Here is a 19,270-nt window from a genome sequence, read left to right as displayed (position 1 = left end):
CTCAGCCCACCTTTCCTATTTTCTTAAGTCTCCCTTGCTAGCATCCCATTCACCTCCGGAAAGAATCAGGGGCGCTCTCTTCAGAGTCCAGAGAGCTCTGGGAGGCATGTGGGCAGCGTCAGAGTGGCCTCGCCTGGGCGGCCAGAGAAGCCCCCAGTCTCCCTCAAGTGGGCCTCAGGAACTCGGGGGGCCCAGGGGAAGCCTGGAAAACCGAACTTCGCCATCAGCCTTCCTTAGAGCGCTGACTAAAAGAGAGGGGGGAAGGGCCCCCCAGCGGTCTTCCCCGCCCCCCTCCCGCCTCAGCCCCTCTGCCATCCGTCTGCACCGCCCAAGAAAGCACCCAGAACGCGGCTGAGCTCGTCAGCTACTCGCAGGCAGGGAGAGGGCATCCTGGGGGGCAGCTTCCCCCTCCAGCCCGCATCTGACATCCCCACTCCCACCCAAGGATGCCGCCGCCGTGCCCTGTCCGCAGTCGCTGAATGTCACTGCTCCCTCTTCCTCCCGATCAGGGTAGACACAGCTCTTCAGGCGTCCCCCACCCCAAAACTGCCGCGATCGCCCGAGGGCGCAAAGCCTGGGCAAAGGACGAAGTTTGGGGCCCATAGCGACGGGAGGGGGGGCGCGTTGGCGAGGACCGCACCTCAGTCCCAGCCCCGGCGGGCACACTCCCCGCCCCAAACGGCCCAGGCGTCCCCATCCTCCCGCGGACACCAGCGTCCCCGCCCTCCCCCGAGGGCGGCGAGAGGAGCCCCCCGGGGCGGAGGCAGGTACCCCCGGGGCGGAGACTGGGGCGGGCGGGGTCCGGGCTGCGCCCCCGGCCAGGCCGGGCGGGCTGGCGGGCGGCGCGGGGGGAGCGGGGCTGGGCGGCGCTGCCTCGGGCTCTGTGCGCTGCAGCCCGGAGCCGAGGAGGAGGAGGCGGAGGAGGAGAAGGAGGCGGCGGCGGTGGGTCCCGGGCGGGGGGAGCGCGGCGCTGCGGACCCGGGCGGCTGGCAAAGGACGAGGCGGAGGCTGAGGAAGGCAGCAGGGAGACCCAGGCTGCAGCAACAAAGGGCAGCGAGCGATTGGCCGGGCTGCAGGCGAGGTTAGCCGGGGACCGGGGTGGCCGGAGGCAGCGGCGAACGGTGCACGTGCTTGCAGACACGGGCGAGTGTGGAGCCGGGGGGTGCACGCCCGGTGGGTAGGGGCTTGCTCCCCCGCGGCATGGGATGGCGAGGAGGCTGCAGCGACATCGTTCTGCCTGCACCCGGCCTGGGGCTGGCAGGGTAGGGGTGTGTTGGGGGGGGAAGGATGCGAGCCAGGGGGCGGGCGAGTAGTCGCCCGGGACGGGACGGGAGAGAGGGTGGAGGAGGGGGCGGGATGGAACGCTCCGGGCGGCGCGCCCGTCCGCGCACTCCAGCAAAGAAGCTGGCGACTGAGAACCTCGAATTTTAACTTCGCGTGCCCGCCCGCGCGCGCCCGCCCGCGCCCACCCCTAAATCCTGCGGCCGCCGCCAGCGATCAGCTCTCACACAAACTTTAGCTGCGGGCTAGGGGGTTTGGGGTTGAGTGGGGGAGGGGAGAGGGAAAAGGCCTCCTGATTGGCGTCGTCTGCAGCCAATAAGGCCAAGCTCCCCTGCTGCGAGTAGACCCAATCTTTTCCTAGAGGTGGAGGGGGCGGGTAGGTGGAAGTAGAGGTGGCGCGGTATCTAGGAGAGAGAAAAAAGGCTGGACCAATAGGTGCCCGGAAGAGGCGGACCCAGCGGTCTGTTGATTGGTACTGGCAGTGGACCCTCCCCCGGGGTGGTGCCGGGGGGAGGATGATGGGTCGAGGGGTGTGTCTATGTGGAAGCGAGATGACCGGCAGGAACCTGCCCCAATGGGCTGCAGAGTGGTTAGTGAGTGGATGACGGACAGACCCGTAGGCCAACGGGTGGCCTTAAGTGTCTTTGGTCTCCTCCAATGGAGCAGCGGCGGGGCGGGGCCGCAGCTCGGGTTTAATGAGACTCCATTGGGCTGTAATCAGTGTCATGTCGGATTCATGTCAACGACAACAACAGGGGGACACAAAATGGCGGCGGCTTAGCTCCTACCCCTGGCGGCGGCGGCAGCGGTGGCGGAGGCGACGGCACCTCCTCCAGGCGGCAGCCGCGGCTTCTTTCTCAGGCAGCGGCAGCGCCCCCGGCAGGCGCGGTGGCGGTGGCGCGCAGCCAGGTCTGTCACCCACCCCGCGCGTTCCCAGGGGGAGGAGACTGGGCGGGAGGGGGAAACAGACGGGGGGATTCAGGGGCTTGCGACGCCCCTCCCACAGGCCTCTGCGCGAGGGTCACCGCGGGGCCGCTCGGGGTCAGGCTGCCCCTGAGCGTGACGGTAGGGGGCGGGGGAAAGGGGAGGAGGGACAGGCCCCGCCCCTCGGCAGGGCCTCTAGGGCAAGGGGCGGGGCTCGAGGGCGGAGGGGGCGGGGCGGGATCGGGTGGGGGCGGGGTTCGGGGAGTCGGAAGGCGGGGGCTGCGAGGGAATTTCTGAGTGGGAGTGAACTGGTAGGAGCGGTGGGGGCCAGCGAGGGTGTGAGGAAGACTAGTGAGGGTTGGGTGGGAGGGGAAGCTGGAGGTGTAGAACAGGTGCTGAGGGAGAGTTAGGGAGGGATGCAATTTGAGAGAAGTGGAAGGCGGACCGAGGGGTGTGTGAGGGCAGGTGAGATGATGCCGAAGGCGAGATTGCAGTTGTCTGGGCGCAGAGTAGGTGGGTTTGGGTGTGGTGGATTGGAGCAGAGTTGAAGCGGTGGAGAGTGTTGGGTTTGGGGAGGCATTGAGGCGCATGTGAGGAGCAGGTGCGATTGCAATGATGGGAAAGGTATTTGGGTGGATCGGCATGTTGGAATAAGAAGGAGGTTTGCTAGCTTTGGAGTATGAAGTGTTTTTAAAAATGTGGAAGGATGGGATGGTTATGCTTGGGAGAGTTTCTGAAAGATGATGCTAAGACAGCAGAGCAAACTTAAATGTGAAGGGAAGGGAGAGAGGCTGCTTAGAACTTGCAGAATAAATCTGTAGCAGAAAATCTCCGGGGGACAAGGGATTGGTAGGGGTGGGACAAAGTGGCAGGTGTGAAGAAGGTGGGCGGAGCTGTACAGTAATTTTGGGTGAATGTGATTTGGTGGACTGTGCCAGGGGTGAGGATGGGGCAAAGAAAGGTGTTAGTTTGGGAGACAAGTTGCTTGATAGGCTGTATTTATTATTTTTTAATAAAAATGAGAAAAGGGTCTCACTATGTTGCCCAGGCTGGTCTCGAAATCCTGGCCTCAAGTGATCTGCCCACCTCTGCCTGCCTGAGTGATGGGATTACAGGCGTGAGCCAGGGCGACCCGTGATAGGCTGGATTTATTATATTAAACTTGATCTGGAGTCTTCAGGGAGTGTGGGGCAGCAGAGTATCCCAGGAAGAGACATACACCATACCCTGGGATAGGACTTTTTGCATAGGTTTGAATTTGCTAGTACTTTGCTATGGGCAGAGTGCAGGGAGTGGTAGGAGATGACCAGGCAAAGGCGCAGGATGGGTTAGATTACAAATGGTGTCCTATGCCCCATGAAGGAGTTTAAGCCCTGTAATTGGTAGAAGGTGTTGGGATGTGTTCAAGAGAGTATTAGACAGCAGTTCTGAAGGGGTAGTGATAAAGAATTACAGATGTGGGAAATACGAAATGAAAACCAATGAACCAAGTATGTTTGGGGTTGGAGATACCAAGGAAATTCAGGATACAGCATATGAAGACCCCTCCTATATGGACGGAAGGTGGAAGTAGAAAATGGGAATTAGTTGTGTTCGAACAGTCTTAGTTCTATGGGGCCCCAAGAAGGTTTTTTTTTTTTTTTTTTTTTTAAAGTGCATTCTTCCTGTCTTACTTGTATACCCTAGATTTTTTTGGCATAGCCTTGAAATAAAACACTCTGGTTTTTTTCTTATTCATAAGTTCTTTACACATTTATCAAAAAGAATTTGGACAATATTTTATGTTTTTAAGAAGGAAAGGATAATGCACATGTTTCTTCTTTCCCGAGAACTTCTACTGAGAGTTAAAGGTTGGGGAGGTGAAGTGACAGTTTACCAAAAAAAAGAAAAAGAAAAGAAAATATAGAGACAGAGGAAGATTTTAACATTAAAGGAGGAATTTAGGGAATGGCTGATGGTCATGACATGGTCGGCAGAGGAAGTTTTGCTTACCAGCCACACTTAGGCTTCTGAGTAAAGTGGATATTATGTCATTGCTATTATAGCATGTGTTTATTTCACAGACTGCTTTCGAAGATTGGGTGGAAACTGTCAGATGTGAGGCATAGCATGAATGAAAGGTAAATAGGGTGAAATTAGAAAGTAGATGAGGAAGTTTAATAATTTTAATGTGCTTTAGAAGCTCTCATGGACTTTCACATACCAATTAATAAAAGACGTAACTAAGTGATCTGGCTTTCAGTCTCCTAGTTCTCTACAGTGTACCCTCGTGCCTACATTTGTATTGAGAGAAAAGGAAATAGTGTTTTTTTTTTTTTTTTCGAGACAGTCTTGCTCTGTTGCCTAGGCTGGAGTGCAGTGGCATGATCTTGGCTCACTGAAACCTCCACCTCCCGGGTTCAGGTGATTCTCCTGCCTCAGCCTCCCAAGTAGCTGGGATTACAGACATGTGCCCAGCTAATTTTTGTATTTTTAGTAGAGGTGGGGTTTCGCCATGTTGGCCAGGCTGGTCTCAAACTCCTGACCTCAGGTGATCCACCCACCTTGGCCTCCCAAAGTGCTGGGATTAAAGAAATGGTTTCATGTGGCTGAGTGCGGTGGCTCACGTCTGTAATCCCAACACTTTGGGAGACCGAGGTGGGTAGATCAGGAGGTCAAGAGATCAAGACCATCCTGACCAACATGATGAAACCCCGTCTCTACTAAAAATACAAAAAATTAGCTGGACGTGATGGTGGGTACCTGTAGTCTCGGCTACTTGGGAGGTTGAGGCAGGAGAATCACTTGAACCCGGGAGGCAGAGGTTGCAGTGAGCCGAGATTGCACCACTGAACTCCAGCCTGGCGACAGAGCGAGACTCTGTCTCAAAAAAAAGAAAAAAAGAAATAAATATTTTATGTAAGTAGGGATGTGTGAACTGTGGTGATCAGTCTTTGTTGCAGAATGGTAAATGATGCATGGATGGGAGAAGTGGGGTGATGGAATATTTCTTCCCTGTAATGCCTTAATTTGCATTTCCAAAGCACCTTTAAGCACCTTTTTTAATAGGACTCCCACATCTTCTGATACCTGTCTTCCCGCAGACCCCAGAAAGAGAATACACCAATTTTCGGATCATCCATTCCATTGTTGCCGAATATTTGAGTTGTTTCAAGTTTGGGGTAATTGTGAACAAAGCTGCTATGAGCATTCCTATACCTGTCATTGGTGCCCATGTGCACAGGTTTCTAAGGTATACACCTAGGAATGAAATTGCCGGTTTATAGCTAGGGTGACCATTTGTCCTGACTTTTGCTTATTTTCCCAGTGTAACTTTTAGTTATACTTTTAGTTTTCAAAAGTATCTAGGTTTAGATGATGAATTGTATGGTCACCCTAGTCATAGATAGGTATGCCTGTCTTCATCTTTACTAAGTACCAAACTCTTCAAAGTATTATACCAGGTTACACTCCTTCCAGCAATATATGAATTCCCTTGCTTCTCACCCTCTCCAGTCTCAGCCTTTTTAGCTTTTAAAATTTTAGCCAGTATGGTAAATTTTGCACTTACCTGATTAGTAATCAGATTGCACAGCTCTTCATATATATATATGTGTATATATATATATATATATATATATATTTTTTTTTTTTTTTTTTTTTTTTTTTTTTGAGACGGAGTCCCGCTCTGTCGCCCAGGCTGGAGTGCAGTGGCCAGATCTCAGCTCACTGCAAGCTCCGCCTCCCGGGTTCACGCCCGTTCTCCTGCCTCAGCCTCCCGAGTAGCTGGGACTACAGGCGCCCGCCACCTCGCCCGGCTAGTTTTTTGTATTTTTTAGTAGAGACGGGGTTTCACCGTGTTAGCCAGGATGGTCTCGATCTCCTGATCTCGTGATCCGCCCGTCTCGGCCTCCCAAAGTGCTGGGATTACAGGCTTGAGCCACCGCGCCCGGCCTATTTTTTTTTTTTTTTTTTTGAGATGGAGTTTCGCTTTTGTCTCCCAGACTGAAGTGCAGTGGCGTGATCTTGGCTCACTGCAACCTCTGCCTCCCAGGTTCAAGCAATTCTCCTGCCTCAGCCTCCCAAGTAGCTGGGATTACAGGTGCCTGCTACCACAACTGGCTAATTTTTTGTACTTTTAGTAGAGGTGGGGTTTTGCCATGTTGGGCAGGCTGTTTTCGAACTCCTGATCTCAGTTGCCTGCCTCAGCCTCCCAAAGTGCTGGGATTACAGGAGTGAGCCCTCTGCGTCCGGCCAGCTCTTCATATACTTTTTTAGCCATTTAGATAGCCTCGTTTATAAAGTTCTGTTCAAGTCTTTTCCACCCTGTTTTTAAAAGTTGGGCCTTGTATCTTTTATTGCTATTTAGAAGTTCTTTATTTACTGTGAATACAAGTCCTTTGTCATGTGTGTATGTTGCAAATGCTGTGGCTTGCCTTTTCACTCTCTTTATGGTGTCTTTTAATGAACAGAAGTTCTTAATTTTAATGGAGTCAAATTTATTGGTCTTTATGGTTAGTGCCTTTTGTGTCTTGTTTTAAGACTTTTCCTACCCTGAGGTCAAGAAGATATTCTCCTATGCAGTACTATCTTTTAAAAGCTTTGTTGCCCTTAAATAATGTATAACTATGAGTAAAATACACTCTTCTTGACCCTAGCCTCACCATTACAATCTGTTTTTGCTTTCCTTCACTTTCTTCTATTCTCTGTCTTGAATTTTTACTTCTCTGCAGCTATAACTAAGAGCCAGGTGCTGACTTCTCCTGTCTCTTAGGAGAAAATGGTCATATAGACAGAAGTTCAGCCAGATTAGATTTTACAGGTCTCCAGCTGACTGTATTGCCCTTTTTCCTTTTATGAGCTAGCATTTATTGTGTTCCTGCTATGTGTCTGCCATCATCCTTGCTTCTTTCATATTTGTTATCTCAGTGATTCCTCTTAACGGTTCTGTAAAACAGAGAAGTATTCTCATTTTTACAGAAGAGAAAACGGAGACTTAGATTGACTTAGTAACATGTTCAATATCCTCTAGCCTAGGTAGCTAGCAGAATGGGGACTGGATCCCTGACTCTGATACTTCCCATCACAGCACACCTACTTGTTGATTAAAATGTCAGAAACCTGTTTTTTGATAACATCCAAAACCAAAAAGAATAACTTTCTTTTTTTTTTTTTTTTTTGAGACGGAGTCTGGCTCTGTTGCCAGGCTGGAGTGCAGTGGCGGGATCTCAGCTCACTGCAAGCTCCGCCTCCTGGGTTTACGCCATTCTCCTGCCTCAGCCTCCGGAGTAGCTGGGACTACAGGCGCCCGCCACCGCGCCCGGCTAGTTTTTTGTATTTTTTTAGTAGAGACGGGCTTTCACTGTGTTCGCCAGGATGGTCTCGATCTCCTGACCTTGTGATCCGCCCGTCTCGGCCTCCCAGAGTGCTGAGATTATAGGCTTGAGCCACCGCGCCCGGCCAAGAATAACTTTCTTACTCTTGATGTAACATGCCTTAAGTAAAGCACGAAGCTAACTATTGTGAAACTGGATAAAATACCTCTCTGCATATAGCCACTGGACCTTAAGTGGTCCATAGATGGATGACAGAAGGTCTGTTAACCCTTGAAAATGTATGCCAGTGCATATGGGTACATGTGCTTATTTTTTAGAGTAGAGCCATAATATTTATGAAACTCTCAAAAGGGAACCTGAATTTTTCAGGGTGTCTGGATATCTGGTCTGAAGACATCTGTAATACAGTTAACAAAGAATCCTGCAATAATCTATTTCAAAAGAATCATAAAAAAGTTAAGATGTAAAATTTTTCTCAGCCAGGTGCAGTGGCTTATGCCTGTAATCCCAGTACTTTGGGAGGCTACAGTGAAAGGATCCCTTGAGCCTTGGAGTTCAAGACATGCCTGGGTAACATAGTGAGACCCCCGCCTCTATTTTTATTTATTTATTTAGATTTTTTGGTATCTTTATTTTATCTTATTTATTTTGTTGAGATGGAGTTTTGCTCTCGTTGGCCAGGCTGGAGTGCAATGGCGTAATCTGGACTCACTGCAACCTCCGCCTCCTGGGTTCAAGCAGTTCTCCTGCCTCAGCCTCCCAAAGAGCTGGGATTACAGGCATGCGCTGCCACACCTGGCTAATTTTTTGTATTTAGTAGAGATGGGGTTTCACCATGTTGGCCAGGCTGGTCTCAAACTCCTATTTCAGGTGATCTACCTGCCTCGGCCTGCCAAAGTGCTGGCATTATAGGCATGAGCCACCGAGCCTGGCCTTGTATCTCTATTTTTAAAAGTTTTTTTAAAAATCACATTTTTTGGCCTAGCGCGATGGCTCACGCCTGTAATCCCAGCACTTTGGGAGGCCGAGGCGGGTGGATCACAAGGTCAGGAGTTTGAGACCAGCCTGGCCAACATGGTAAAACTCCGTCTCTACTAAAAATAATAATAATAATAATGAAACAATGGCATGGTGGTGTGTGCCTGTAATCCTAGCTACTCAGGAGGCTGAGGCGGGAGAATCGTTTGAATCTGAGAGGCGGAGGTTGCAGTGAGCCGAGATCGCACCATTGCACTCCAGCCTGGGCAACTGGGTGAGACTCCGCCTCAAAAAAAAAAAAAAAAAAAAATCACGTTTTTTTCTTAATACATTATTCTCAGTCTTTGTCATCAAAAACCAGCTAAAGCTAATATGTAATTAGGGAGAAATCTAGGATGGAATAGGAATTTTTAAATGCCAAAAAAAGACACTCTAAATTTAGTTGATTATTTCTTAAGTGAAAGTGCTTAGTTACAATACATCATTACTAATCAGTGTACCCTGGCTCCAAAGGCCTGATGACTTCAAATGACTTTTCATCTTGTCTCTAAATTCCTCTGTTTTACAAGGGATCAAATTTCCTGTGAGGTTCCTAACAGTGTGATTAAATTTTAGAGACTGAAACTATTGAGCACTTACATGCAGGGATGACTATGCAAACCTAATTCATGGGTTTCACCAGGAGATTTGGGAACTGTCTCTACTAATTTATGATGATGATGTTGAAACTAATCTTTGCTAGAGATTATGGAAGCCATAATAGTTTATTGATGGTTCAGTTATTGTTTGTTGAAGCACATTTACACAATTATAGTTTAATGACATAACAAGGATATTGTCAACTAGGAGAGCATGACATGAAAAATTAAACTTCCAATTAATATAATATGTATTAGTTGAAATGATAATTTTTATGGTGATTTAGCCTCTTAGAAATCCTTGGAAAACATTATTAGCTTATGAATTGAAAACTCTCTTTGTTAATGAGTAGTGGGAAAGAACTTAGTGTTACTCTAAAAAGATGGGGAATTAAATATTCAGTTCAACTAACGTTTTATTGAGTGCCTGTTCTGGGCTTGCTGCTGAGTTAGGCTCATAAATATAAGTTGAACAAGATTGATGTTTGGAGAGGTGAAATACTGGTTGCTTTTGTTTTTTCTTTCAAACACTCTTCCCTCCAGAGTAGGTGGATACTATTGCCAGAGTGATTCAAACATTCAACAGGTTTGTGTGTGTATGTGCATGCCCTTCACTGTGCATTATGGTGTCACCTGCTCCTGCAGTGGCTTCCTATTCATCTGTCACATTCACACACCACAGCTTGACTTTGTTCACAGCCAACTTTCTGTTTTACTTTTTTTGAGACGGATTCTGGCTCTGTTGCCAGGCTGGAGTGCAGTGGCGCGATCTCGGCTCACTGCAACCTCTGCCTCCCGGGTTCAAGCGATTCTCCTGCCTCAGCCTCCCGAGTAGCTGGGACCACAGGCACGCACCACCACGCCTGGCTAATTTTTTGTATTTTAGTAGAGACAGGGTTTCACCATGTTGGCCAGGATGGTCTCAATCTCCTGACCTTGTGATCTGCCTGCCACAGCCTCCCAAAGTGCTGGGATTACAGATGTGAGCCACCACACCTGGCCTATTAATGTTTTTTATTTTTTAATTATATTTGTCTTTTTTAGAGACAGAGTCTAGCTCTATTGCCTAGGCTGGAGAGCATTGGCACAATCATAGCCCACTGTAGTCTCAACCTCCTGGGCAGCTCAAGAGATCCTCTTGCCTCAGTCTCCCGAGTAGCTGGGTCTACAGGTGTACATCACCACACCCAGCTAATTTTTTATTTTTATAGAGGTGGGGTCTTGCTATGTTGCCTATGCTTGTCTCGAGCTCCTACCTCAAGTAATCCTCCTGCCTTGACCTCCCAAAGTGCTGGGATTAGAGGCGTGAGCCATTGTGCCTGGCCCAACTGAATTTCTTTATCCCTTTTCAGCATATACGTGTTCTAGTCAGGCACATTGACTTGGTGTCCCTTTTGTTTGACAGCTCATTCTTAGCTTCTGTTATTTCACTTTGATTTCCGTCATTCATTCCTTGATACATTTATTTAGCAAATAGGCATTGAACCCCTCTTATCAAGTTGTAGTCTTGGGAAATCTTAGGGTATACAAAGATGAATCAAGCATGAATCCTGTTTTTAAGAATTTTACAGTCTAGTAGGGGTGACAAGGTTAATATACAAGTAAGCATAATACAGAGTGGGAAATGAATGTCAAAACAGTAAAAAAGCTAAAAGTTTCCTGTTAGACAAAGATGTTTGGGCTTTTGAGAAGTTGTTTGCACTGGGCCATGAAGGATTTGAATTTGGGCAGAGGGATGGTGGGGCACTTATCCAAGCTCAGCATTATCTTTCAAGGTCCAGTTTTCAGTCCCATCCATCCAAGAGATGTTCATCCATCCTTCACATGGTTTCAGCAAGGTAGTATAGTCACTGTTGTTTCCAGACTTCTTCCTTCTGTAATCAGAGGAACACTTTCTTTAAAGCAAATCTTCCAGGGAAGACCAATATACATAAAACAGTTAAAGTGGAGCTGCACTGTTGGATTCAAGGTGCTGTGATGGCCCCAAGTTTAACCCACAAGGGGGCACCTGAAGGTAATACCCGAGGTAATTCCTTGTCACAAGAGATCCAAAGAGCCTAGTTTGAAAACCGCTGGAGAGACAGAAAGAGTTTGGGCTTTGGCATCTGAATTAAAATCCTTCATGACTTAATAACTCTGAGATCTTGGCTAAGTCAAGCCTGTTTTCCTTTTGTAAAAACAACAATGGTACCTTACACGTTGTTTTAAGGTTTACTGATAATCTATGTAAAGTACCTGGACCACAGTACATGTCAGGAAATGGTTGGTATTATTATTATTATAGTTCAGTGCTTTGTTATTTCTTTTTTTTTTTTTAAACAACTTGAGGTGAAGCTCACATAACATAAAATGAAAAAAAATTAAAAAGTGAACAAATCACTGGCATTTAGTACATTCAGTGTTATGTCACCACTGCCGCTATCAAGTTCCAAAACATTTCTATTGATCCCAAATAAAATCCCTTAGCCATTAAGCAGTTTCTCTAGATATGTCCCTGAGACACCACCAATCTATGTTTTGTCTGTGGATTTATGGATGTTTCATATGAATTAAATTATATGATGTGTGGCCTTTTGTGTCTGGCATCTTTCACAACATAATGTGTTTGAGGTCCGTCCACATTGTAGTCGCATGTATCGAAACTTCGTTGCCTTTTATAGTTGTATAGTATTCTAGCGTATGGATATACCACATTTTGTTTATCTGTTCATCTGTTGATGGACATTTGGGCTGTTTACACCTTTTGGCTATTGTGAATAGTTTTGTTATGAACATGAGTGTATGTGTACTTATTTGAGTATCTGTTTTCAATTCTTTTGAGTCTATACCTAGAAATGGAATTACAGAACCATATGGTAGTTCTGTGTTTAACTTTTTGAGGAACCGCCAAACAGTGCTTTGTTATTTCTTCATTGCTTCTTGTATGTTCTGTCTCTAGCTTTGCTTTGTATTCTGCATAGTACTTACCACAGGGCTGCATGCAGGGAACATCAGCTCACTAAATATTTGTTGATTTTTCTTTGATTAGTATTTATAACCTCACCTCCCAGTTCACATGTTTTGGGCCTGAAGCATTGATTTCAGAGGAAATAGATGCATCCAGGATTTGAAAGATAACAAATATCACCATATGGATGGTGTTTGATGTTGTCAGACAACAGATATTTGTTAACCAAGGACACTATTTTGAGCAACTCTGCCAATAACCTGAGCTGGGTGCTGATAGAAGAAAAATAAGTCCGAGTTCCTTCCCCTAAACAGTTCTGTTCTGTTTCGGAAGATACTGCTTAGATTTGTGGACGCTTACTCAGTTACAAAATCGGCTTTGAAAAAATCCAGGTTTTCCGACGGTGATCCCTTTGGGAAAAAAAAAAAAGAAAGAAAAAGCCAGGAGCTTATGAAAGTAAAAGAGTTAAAAATAACTGTTAGCAAGTAAAACTCAGGATGACAAAAGTGTAAACTCTATTATTAATCTTTGTTTTTTCTACCACTGTTTTTTGGCTCATCCATAAACTCATGACTTGAGTGTTATGACACTGGTTTTGAAACAACACACACAGCTTTAGTAAAAGCTTAGAGGGGGCCTCGCATAATACTTATGATCCAGGATATTTTGACTCTTCTTATGCTGACATGAATATTTCTGAATAGTGTTGATGTTTATGTAATACCAGTGAAACTAAAAGCTCAGTGCTGGACTAAGCATTTCTCTAGATATGTTTAGAATATTTGTAATGAATGATGTAAATAGTGTTATATTATAAGACCGTATGATGCAACCATATAATTTACTGATATTTTGTAGTTAAAAATAAAATGATTCACAACCTTAGAAAATAGAATAATTTAATTCGATGTAGCATAAATCACCAGAATTAATTTAGGATGATTTGCTACCTTTTTGATAGCCTTTTAGTCCAACTCTCAAGTTTTTATAGAAAAATGAAAAGAGAATAATGATTTTAGGGTTTTAGCTTGTGATAGAATGTCCTATCTCTATGTGAAACAAATCCCCGTGCTCTGAAAAAGAGAAATGGTGTGGATAATTCCAAATCAGGAAAAAAAAAATGATTTCTATTTGGCTTTTGAATGAATTATACATTTTTTTTTTCCTGTGGATTTGTCTTTCCAGTTAGATACTACTTAGGCTGAAATGAAATTGGTTTTCAATCTATTCTCTTGCTTATACGAATTTACAGTGGGGCCAGTGGGATGTTGGAAACAAATCAGCCTAAGATTAAAAAATTTGCAGTGGATAATATACAAAGTGGATAATATACATGTGTTTAGTTGAGAATTGGCTACAGATAAGAGACTTCTGATTTTGTTCCTCTCCTAGCTGTGTATTTTTTTTTAAACACTGTGATTCTGCTTGTAGCAAAGAGCTGCTGAGTTACATCTGCTTCTGCCTAATTAACTCTGTTGGTTGGTGTCAGATGAGAGCTAATTTTGAGATTAAATTGAGGAGTGGGGTGTCTGTTGTGGCTGGGGGAGGGGAGAAGGAGGATCCAAGGTTGCTTGATTGTTTTACATAAGATCAAAATGCAGTTATTCACAGTTGTTCTTTTAAATTTATTTTTTGCTTTTCAAGTAAAAATAATCAGTGCTGTACTAAAATGTGACTTGTGTCAATACATATTTACTATTATGTAAACTGGTACATTTTTCTTGTAGGTGAGCTTATTGGTCATATCTGGGTAGTCCATTCAGTACCTATGTGCCTGGTGGCCTTTGGGACAAACAGTGAATGCTGACCTTTAAACAACTTTTGACTATCTTTTTTTCTGATAAATGTTCTATCTGTTTGGCTATTTGAGTAGTAGTGGGTTTTGTTTTTGTTTTTGTTTTTCCATGATGAGATTCTTTCTTAGGAATCTGTCACAAACTTGATTTTTAAAATTTGAACAGATCTGGGCTTATGGATGAAATTTACTTCTTTAGGCACTTGGCTGGGTCCTTGGGGCTTCATTTTCTGTCTCAAGTTCCATATGTATGAGAATCCTTCAGTGGTGTGAAAAAATTATTGTATTACCAAATGTAGTATAATAACTCATTGGAGCTGTTTGTCTTCAATAGTTGTGGAGATACGTGGATGGTTGCTGAGTTTAAGGATGTCCTTATGTCCACATGAACATTTCCTTTTTTCTTTTGGCAGATTTGCCTGAAGACCTGGATAATCTCCATTTTTGTCATGGACTGTTAAAACGTTTGAAGTTCCAATTCTGGTACTTTCCCTTATTTTATTACATGTTTAACGTATAAAATGACAGTCTTATTGAAACGTGTTGGTAATGGATATAAATGATTGTTTTATGGATATAAATGATTGTGGGTAAAGATTGTGGGCCGGGCGCGGTGGCTCACATCTGTAATCCTAGCACTTTGGGAGGCTGAGGTGCGCGGATCATGAGATCAAGAGTTTGAGTCCAGCCTGACCAACATGGCGAAACCGCCTCTATACTAAAAATACAAAAATTAGCTGGGGGTGGTGGCGGGTGCCTGTAATCCCAGCTACTTGGGAGGCTGAGGCAGGAGAATTGCTTGAACCCAGGAGGTGGAGATTGCAGTGAGCCGAGATCATGCCATTGCACTCTAGCCTGGGTGAGAAGAGCAAGATTGTCTCAAAAAAAAAACAAAGAAAACAAAAAGCATTGTAGTAAAAGCTTGTCATGAAGGTATATTTTGGCTATCTATTAGGTATGAAACACATTTTTTTGTTGTTGTTTTTTGTTTTTGAGATAGAGTTTTGCTCTTGTTGCCCAGGCTAGAGTGCAATGGTGCAATCTTGGCTCACTGCAACCTCTGCCTCCTGGGTTCAAACGATTCTCCTGCCTCAGCCTCCTGAGTAGCTGGGATTACAGGCACATGCCACCACGCTTAGCTAATTTCTTGTATTTTTAGTAGAGATGGGGTTTCACCATGTTGGCCAGGCTGGTCTTGAACTCCTGACCTCAGGCGATCCACCCGCTTCGGCCTACCAAACTGCTGGGATTACAGGTGTGAGTCACCACGCCCGGCTACGCATTTTGTTTTAATGTATGTTCATTTGCTTGTGTAACCAAAACACCTAAAAGCAACTTGGCAATATTGGACACTTTTCCTGTGACCTCTTCTACTTTCTGCAGTTGTATTTTGTGCAATCAAATTAGTTGTGATTCATCCTGAATAAATGATGAAAGATTAAATAATTACTTGGATATAGTGAAATATCTTCTAATGAAATTTTGCCCGAAACCATTTTACTTTGGAAAGCTCAATTTCCTGTTCTCAACTGACTGACAGAGAATGATTCCTGTGTTCTATCCTGAAAGTGGTTGCACTGTGAAAGCCAGTGATTTCATTCCTAAACACACTGTGTTCCAAGTCTAACATTTTTGTCAAGGGTTTATATAATGAAACAAAAGGGAGTACTTATTAGATTTGTAGATGACATAGATGACAGAATCAAGATTCAAAACAATCTTTAGCAGGTTGGAAGATAGACTTAAATCAACTAGATGAAATTGAACTGTAATAAACGTTAAATACCAGCATTTCAATTTGCAAAAGGAAAGGAGTGGAAAGACTCAACTTGACAGCACTTTTTGAAAAAAGATCTGGGATTTTTAGTTGGACTGCATGCTCAGCATGGGCACTTGTGTGGCAGGGGTATTGAGGAAGTTCCTGTAATTTGGGTTGCATTTATAATTGGATAACACCTGAACTGCCATATTTTAAGATGGCCATTAGCCAAACTAGTGAGCAACCAAGAGAAGGTGGTGCTTTGAAACCATGTGATATGTGGAAGGGTTAAGGAACTGGGATATGAGTGGTCTAAGTTATGGCTGGAGGTAGCACGGGGTTTTGTTGTTAGTGGTTTTCAAAAGGTACTTGTTTTCGGACATCTGAAGGCCTCTCATATTGAAGAAATACTAATAATTGTCTTGGGATCGTTCCAGGGAATAGGACTAGTGGGTAGAAGTTATGGAGTGGCAGATTTTTGCTTCTCTGAGCAAGAAATATAGCTACAGCTGTGCAACAGTGGGGTGATCTGCCTCAAAAAGTGACAAATTATCAATCACTGGAAGTATTTTAAAAATGTAAAGACTCATTGCCCATCTATTTGGGATATTGGGCAGGGATCTTTTATTGGATAACTAGAGGTTGGACTGGATGACCTCTAAGGTCTTTTCAGCCCCAAGTTTCTGAATCTGAGGGGAAAATGAGTAGAGTGAATTTACAGCTTACTGATCACAGAGGGGACAATCTTGTTTAAACCGCCTCCTTCAAGGTGGCATTTTCGGTTGGCATTTAAAACTGTACTGTTTGAACAAGTATAGTTCGATGACCCAGTTGTTTTTCAGCAACATTCCAGGATCTCTGAGAGCAAATACTATATTCTTCAGTATGTCTGGCTAAAGTTTTTAAGGAAAGATATTGTTTTCTCCTTTTAGGTATATTCTGTCTAAATAAATAATCAGAGATAACTTTAATTTTGTATTTTATTAGAAAATTTTCAAAGTATGTAGACGTTGCATTTGATGAAAGTGATAACTACTATATATTGAATATTAGATCATGTGTTCATTTAATCCTCTCAATAATCCTGTAAGGGATATACCAGTATTATCTACAAGTAAAGTGACGGACGCTTTCTCCACTGGACATTGTGGTAGAGCTGGGGTTCAGACCCATGTTGGTCTCTTTGCAGAGACAGAACTAGCTAGAGCAGGCAGTTGTGGCTCAGGGGAGAACAGTGATGGACTTAGTTGGATTTTAGAATTGGCTGGGCGCAGTGGCTCACGCCTGTAATCCTAGCATTTTTGAGAGGCTGAGGAGGGCAGATCATCTGAGGTCAGGAGTTTGAGACCAACCTGGCCAAAATGGCAAGACTCCGTCTGTACTAAAAATGCAAAAATTAGCTGGGCGTGGTGGCACATGCCTGTAATCCCAGCCACTTGGGAGGCTGAGGCAGGAGAATCACTTGAACCCAGAAGGCAGAGATTGCAGTGAGCTGAGATTGCACTACTGCATTCCAGCCTGGGCAACAGAGTGAGACTCTGTCTTAAAAAAAAAAAAAAAAAACATTAATGGTGTTTGACCCTTAAATCTGTTTTGACTCTTACCTTGGGTGAATTCCATCTTCTCCCGAGCCTCAGTTTACCCACAAAGTTGTTCTGCAGTTTAAGTGAGAAGTTATATATGAGCACACTCTGTACAGTTTAAACTATAAAAAGAATTAAGAAGTGGGTGTTATCATTGGAGACCAAGATTAGAGCTCTGGTTTGGCCCAATTCCCAGGCCAAGGCTCTTTCTCCTTGTATGCTCTTTGTAGATGTACTTAATACCAGATTGGAGATCTAGGGTGGTTTTCGTATATACCAGGCATCTCTCAGAACAAATACCACTGTCCACCTGAAATCAGATGTGTATATACCTTCTTTGTATTGAGCTGTTTAATGAGCTAACTGGGTATTAAGATAATTAGAATGCTCTACTACTTAAAGGTGAAGGGTTATGTTACTATATTATTTTCAATTTTCCAACTTGTGGGTTGGAGGGTATCATAGACCTCTGTTAAAGGGATGGGGGAGGTGATTCCATAGAAGTAGCTAGAAGGGAAGTTTTTTTAGTATGAGACTTGGGAAATACAATACCTAGCTGAAAGCAGGATTATTTACTCTTTTTTTTTAAGTTCAGGATTTCTTGAAATAAGTTTAATGTACTTTCATCAAATTTTTTATATCATAGATTTATTCTTTCATGTGTATTTTATGTTTATGGAAGACATATACCTTGAACCACTTTCATATAATTTTGTTAATTTCAATAAAGATAATTAAATGTGTAATTTAGATGTGATTATACTTCATAAATGACTTCATATAGAGAAGTGAAACATTCTAAAAACAATTTCTTCTCAGACTGTGACCTAATTTCTTGTTGAAAAATATAGTCACTGTGGCTGTGTTATGTAATACCTGCCTGTCATTACTTCTGTGGTCATTCTGTGTCTGAAAAAGTCATGCTAAAGAATCTTTTAGTTTATTTGTGTGAGCTTCATTATTAAGAGTCTTTCCCCTCTTTTTATCTTTTAAGGTCTTGATTTCCCAGTTAAAGATGTTCTTCACCCGAATGCAGTCTTTCCTGTTGGTAAAATAAGACAACCATCAACATTGCCTGTTTGTCTGCTTTTGAAGCTCTTAAGGATGGATGTTTGTAAGATGTTGCTTAATACAGTCTGGAATACTCTGTCCATTTGTTGAATTGTAAATGACTTTCAAATGTGCAAGTTCTGTTAAATACAAAGAGAACCTCTATGGGTAACTTTTGTGTTGAAGAAGTCATTTGTCAACCATGGTAAAACTTGCAAACCCACTTTATACAGAGTGGATTCTTGAAGCTATACAGAAAATAAAAAAGCAAAAGCAAAGGCCCTCTGAAGAGAGAATCTGCCATGCGGTCAGTACTTCCCATGGGTTGGATAAGAAGACAGTCTCTGAACAGCTGGAACTCAGTGTTCAGGATGGCTCAGTTCTCAAAGTCACCAACAAAGGCCTTGCCTCCTATAAGGACCCAGACAACCCTGGGCGCTTTTCATCAGTTAAACCAGGCACTTTTCCTAAGTCAACCAAGGGGTCTAGAGGATCATGTAACGATCTCCGCAATGTGGATTGGAATAAACTTTTAAGGAGAGCAATTGAAGGACTTGAGGAGCCAAATGGCTCCTCCTTGAAGAACATAGAGAAGTATCTCAGAAGTCAAAGTGATCTCACGAGCACCACCAACAACCCAGCCTTTCAGCAGCGGCTGCGACTGGGGGCCAAACGCGCTGTGAATAATGGGAGGTTACTGAAAGATGGACCGCAGTACAGGGTCAATTATGGGAGCTTAGATGGCAAAGGGGCACCTCAGTATCCCAGTGCTTTCCCATCCTCGCTCCCACCTGTCAGCCTTCTACCCCATGAGAAAGACCAGGTAAGCAAATGAGTAATGTTCATGCATTCTCACTACTGTCCTTTTGTCTTTTACAGTTTTGCTGAAGTTTTATGTGGACAGAAGTTCTGAGTGAAGTTTGATAAATTGAATGTTTTGCCTTAGAGCAGGCTTTTGTATATATTGTATAAAATGTATATATTGTATTGCTTTGTGTTG

General features: G+C 44.2%; 1 protein-coding gene across 20 annotated transcripts in view; it reads left to right on the top strand.

The window, feature by feature from the left end:
* The first annotated feature begins 310 nt into the window (after positions 1–310).
* KAT6B (lysine acetyltransferase 6B) overlaps positions 311–19,270 on the top strand; it is a 204,874-nt gene continuing 185,914 nt past the window's right edge. For 6 of the 20 annotated variants that reach the window (XM_065520877.2, XM_065520874.2, XM_074001740.1 and 3 more), the window contains exons 1-3: positions 2,001–2,190; positions 14,292–14,361; positions 18,215–19,093. In XM_065520877.2, coding sequence (XP_065376949.1) covers positions 18,473–19,093 — 621 coding nt within the window. In that variant the 5' untranslated portion in view covers positions 2,001–2,190; positions 14,292–14,361; positions 18,215–18,472. Of the gene's footprint in view, positions 768–885; positions 1,082–2,000; positions 2,191–14,291; positions 14,362–18,214; positions 19,094–19,270 lie in introns of those variants that run through there. The other 14 variants (XM_045400044.3, XM_074001741.1, XM_074001738.1 and 11 more) reach the window with 4 other exon arrangements.

The sequence above is a fragment of the Macaca fascicularis genome, chromosome 9 (genome assembly GCF_037993035.2).
Source record: "Macaca fascicularis isolate 582-1 chromosome 9, T2T-MFA8v1.1".
NCBI lineage: Eukaryota > Metazoa > Chordata > Mammalia > Primates > Cercopithecidae > Macaca > Macaca fascicularis.
Note: the sequence above shows the minus strand (reverse complement) of the source record. Positions and strands in the feature narration are given on the sequence as shown.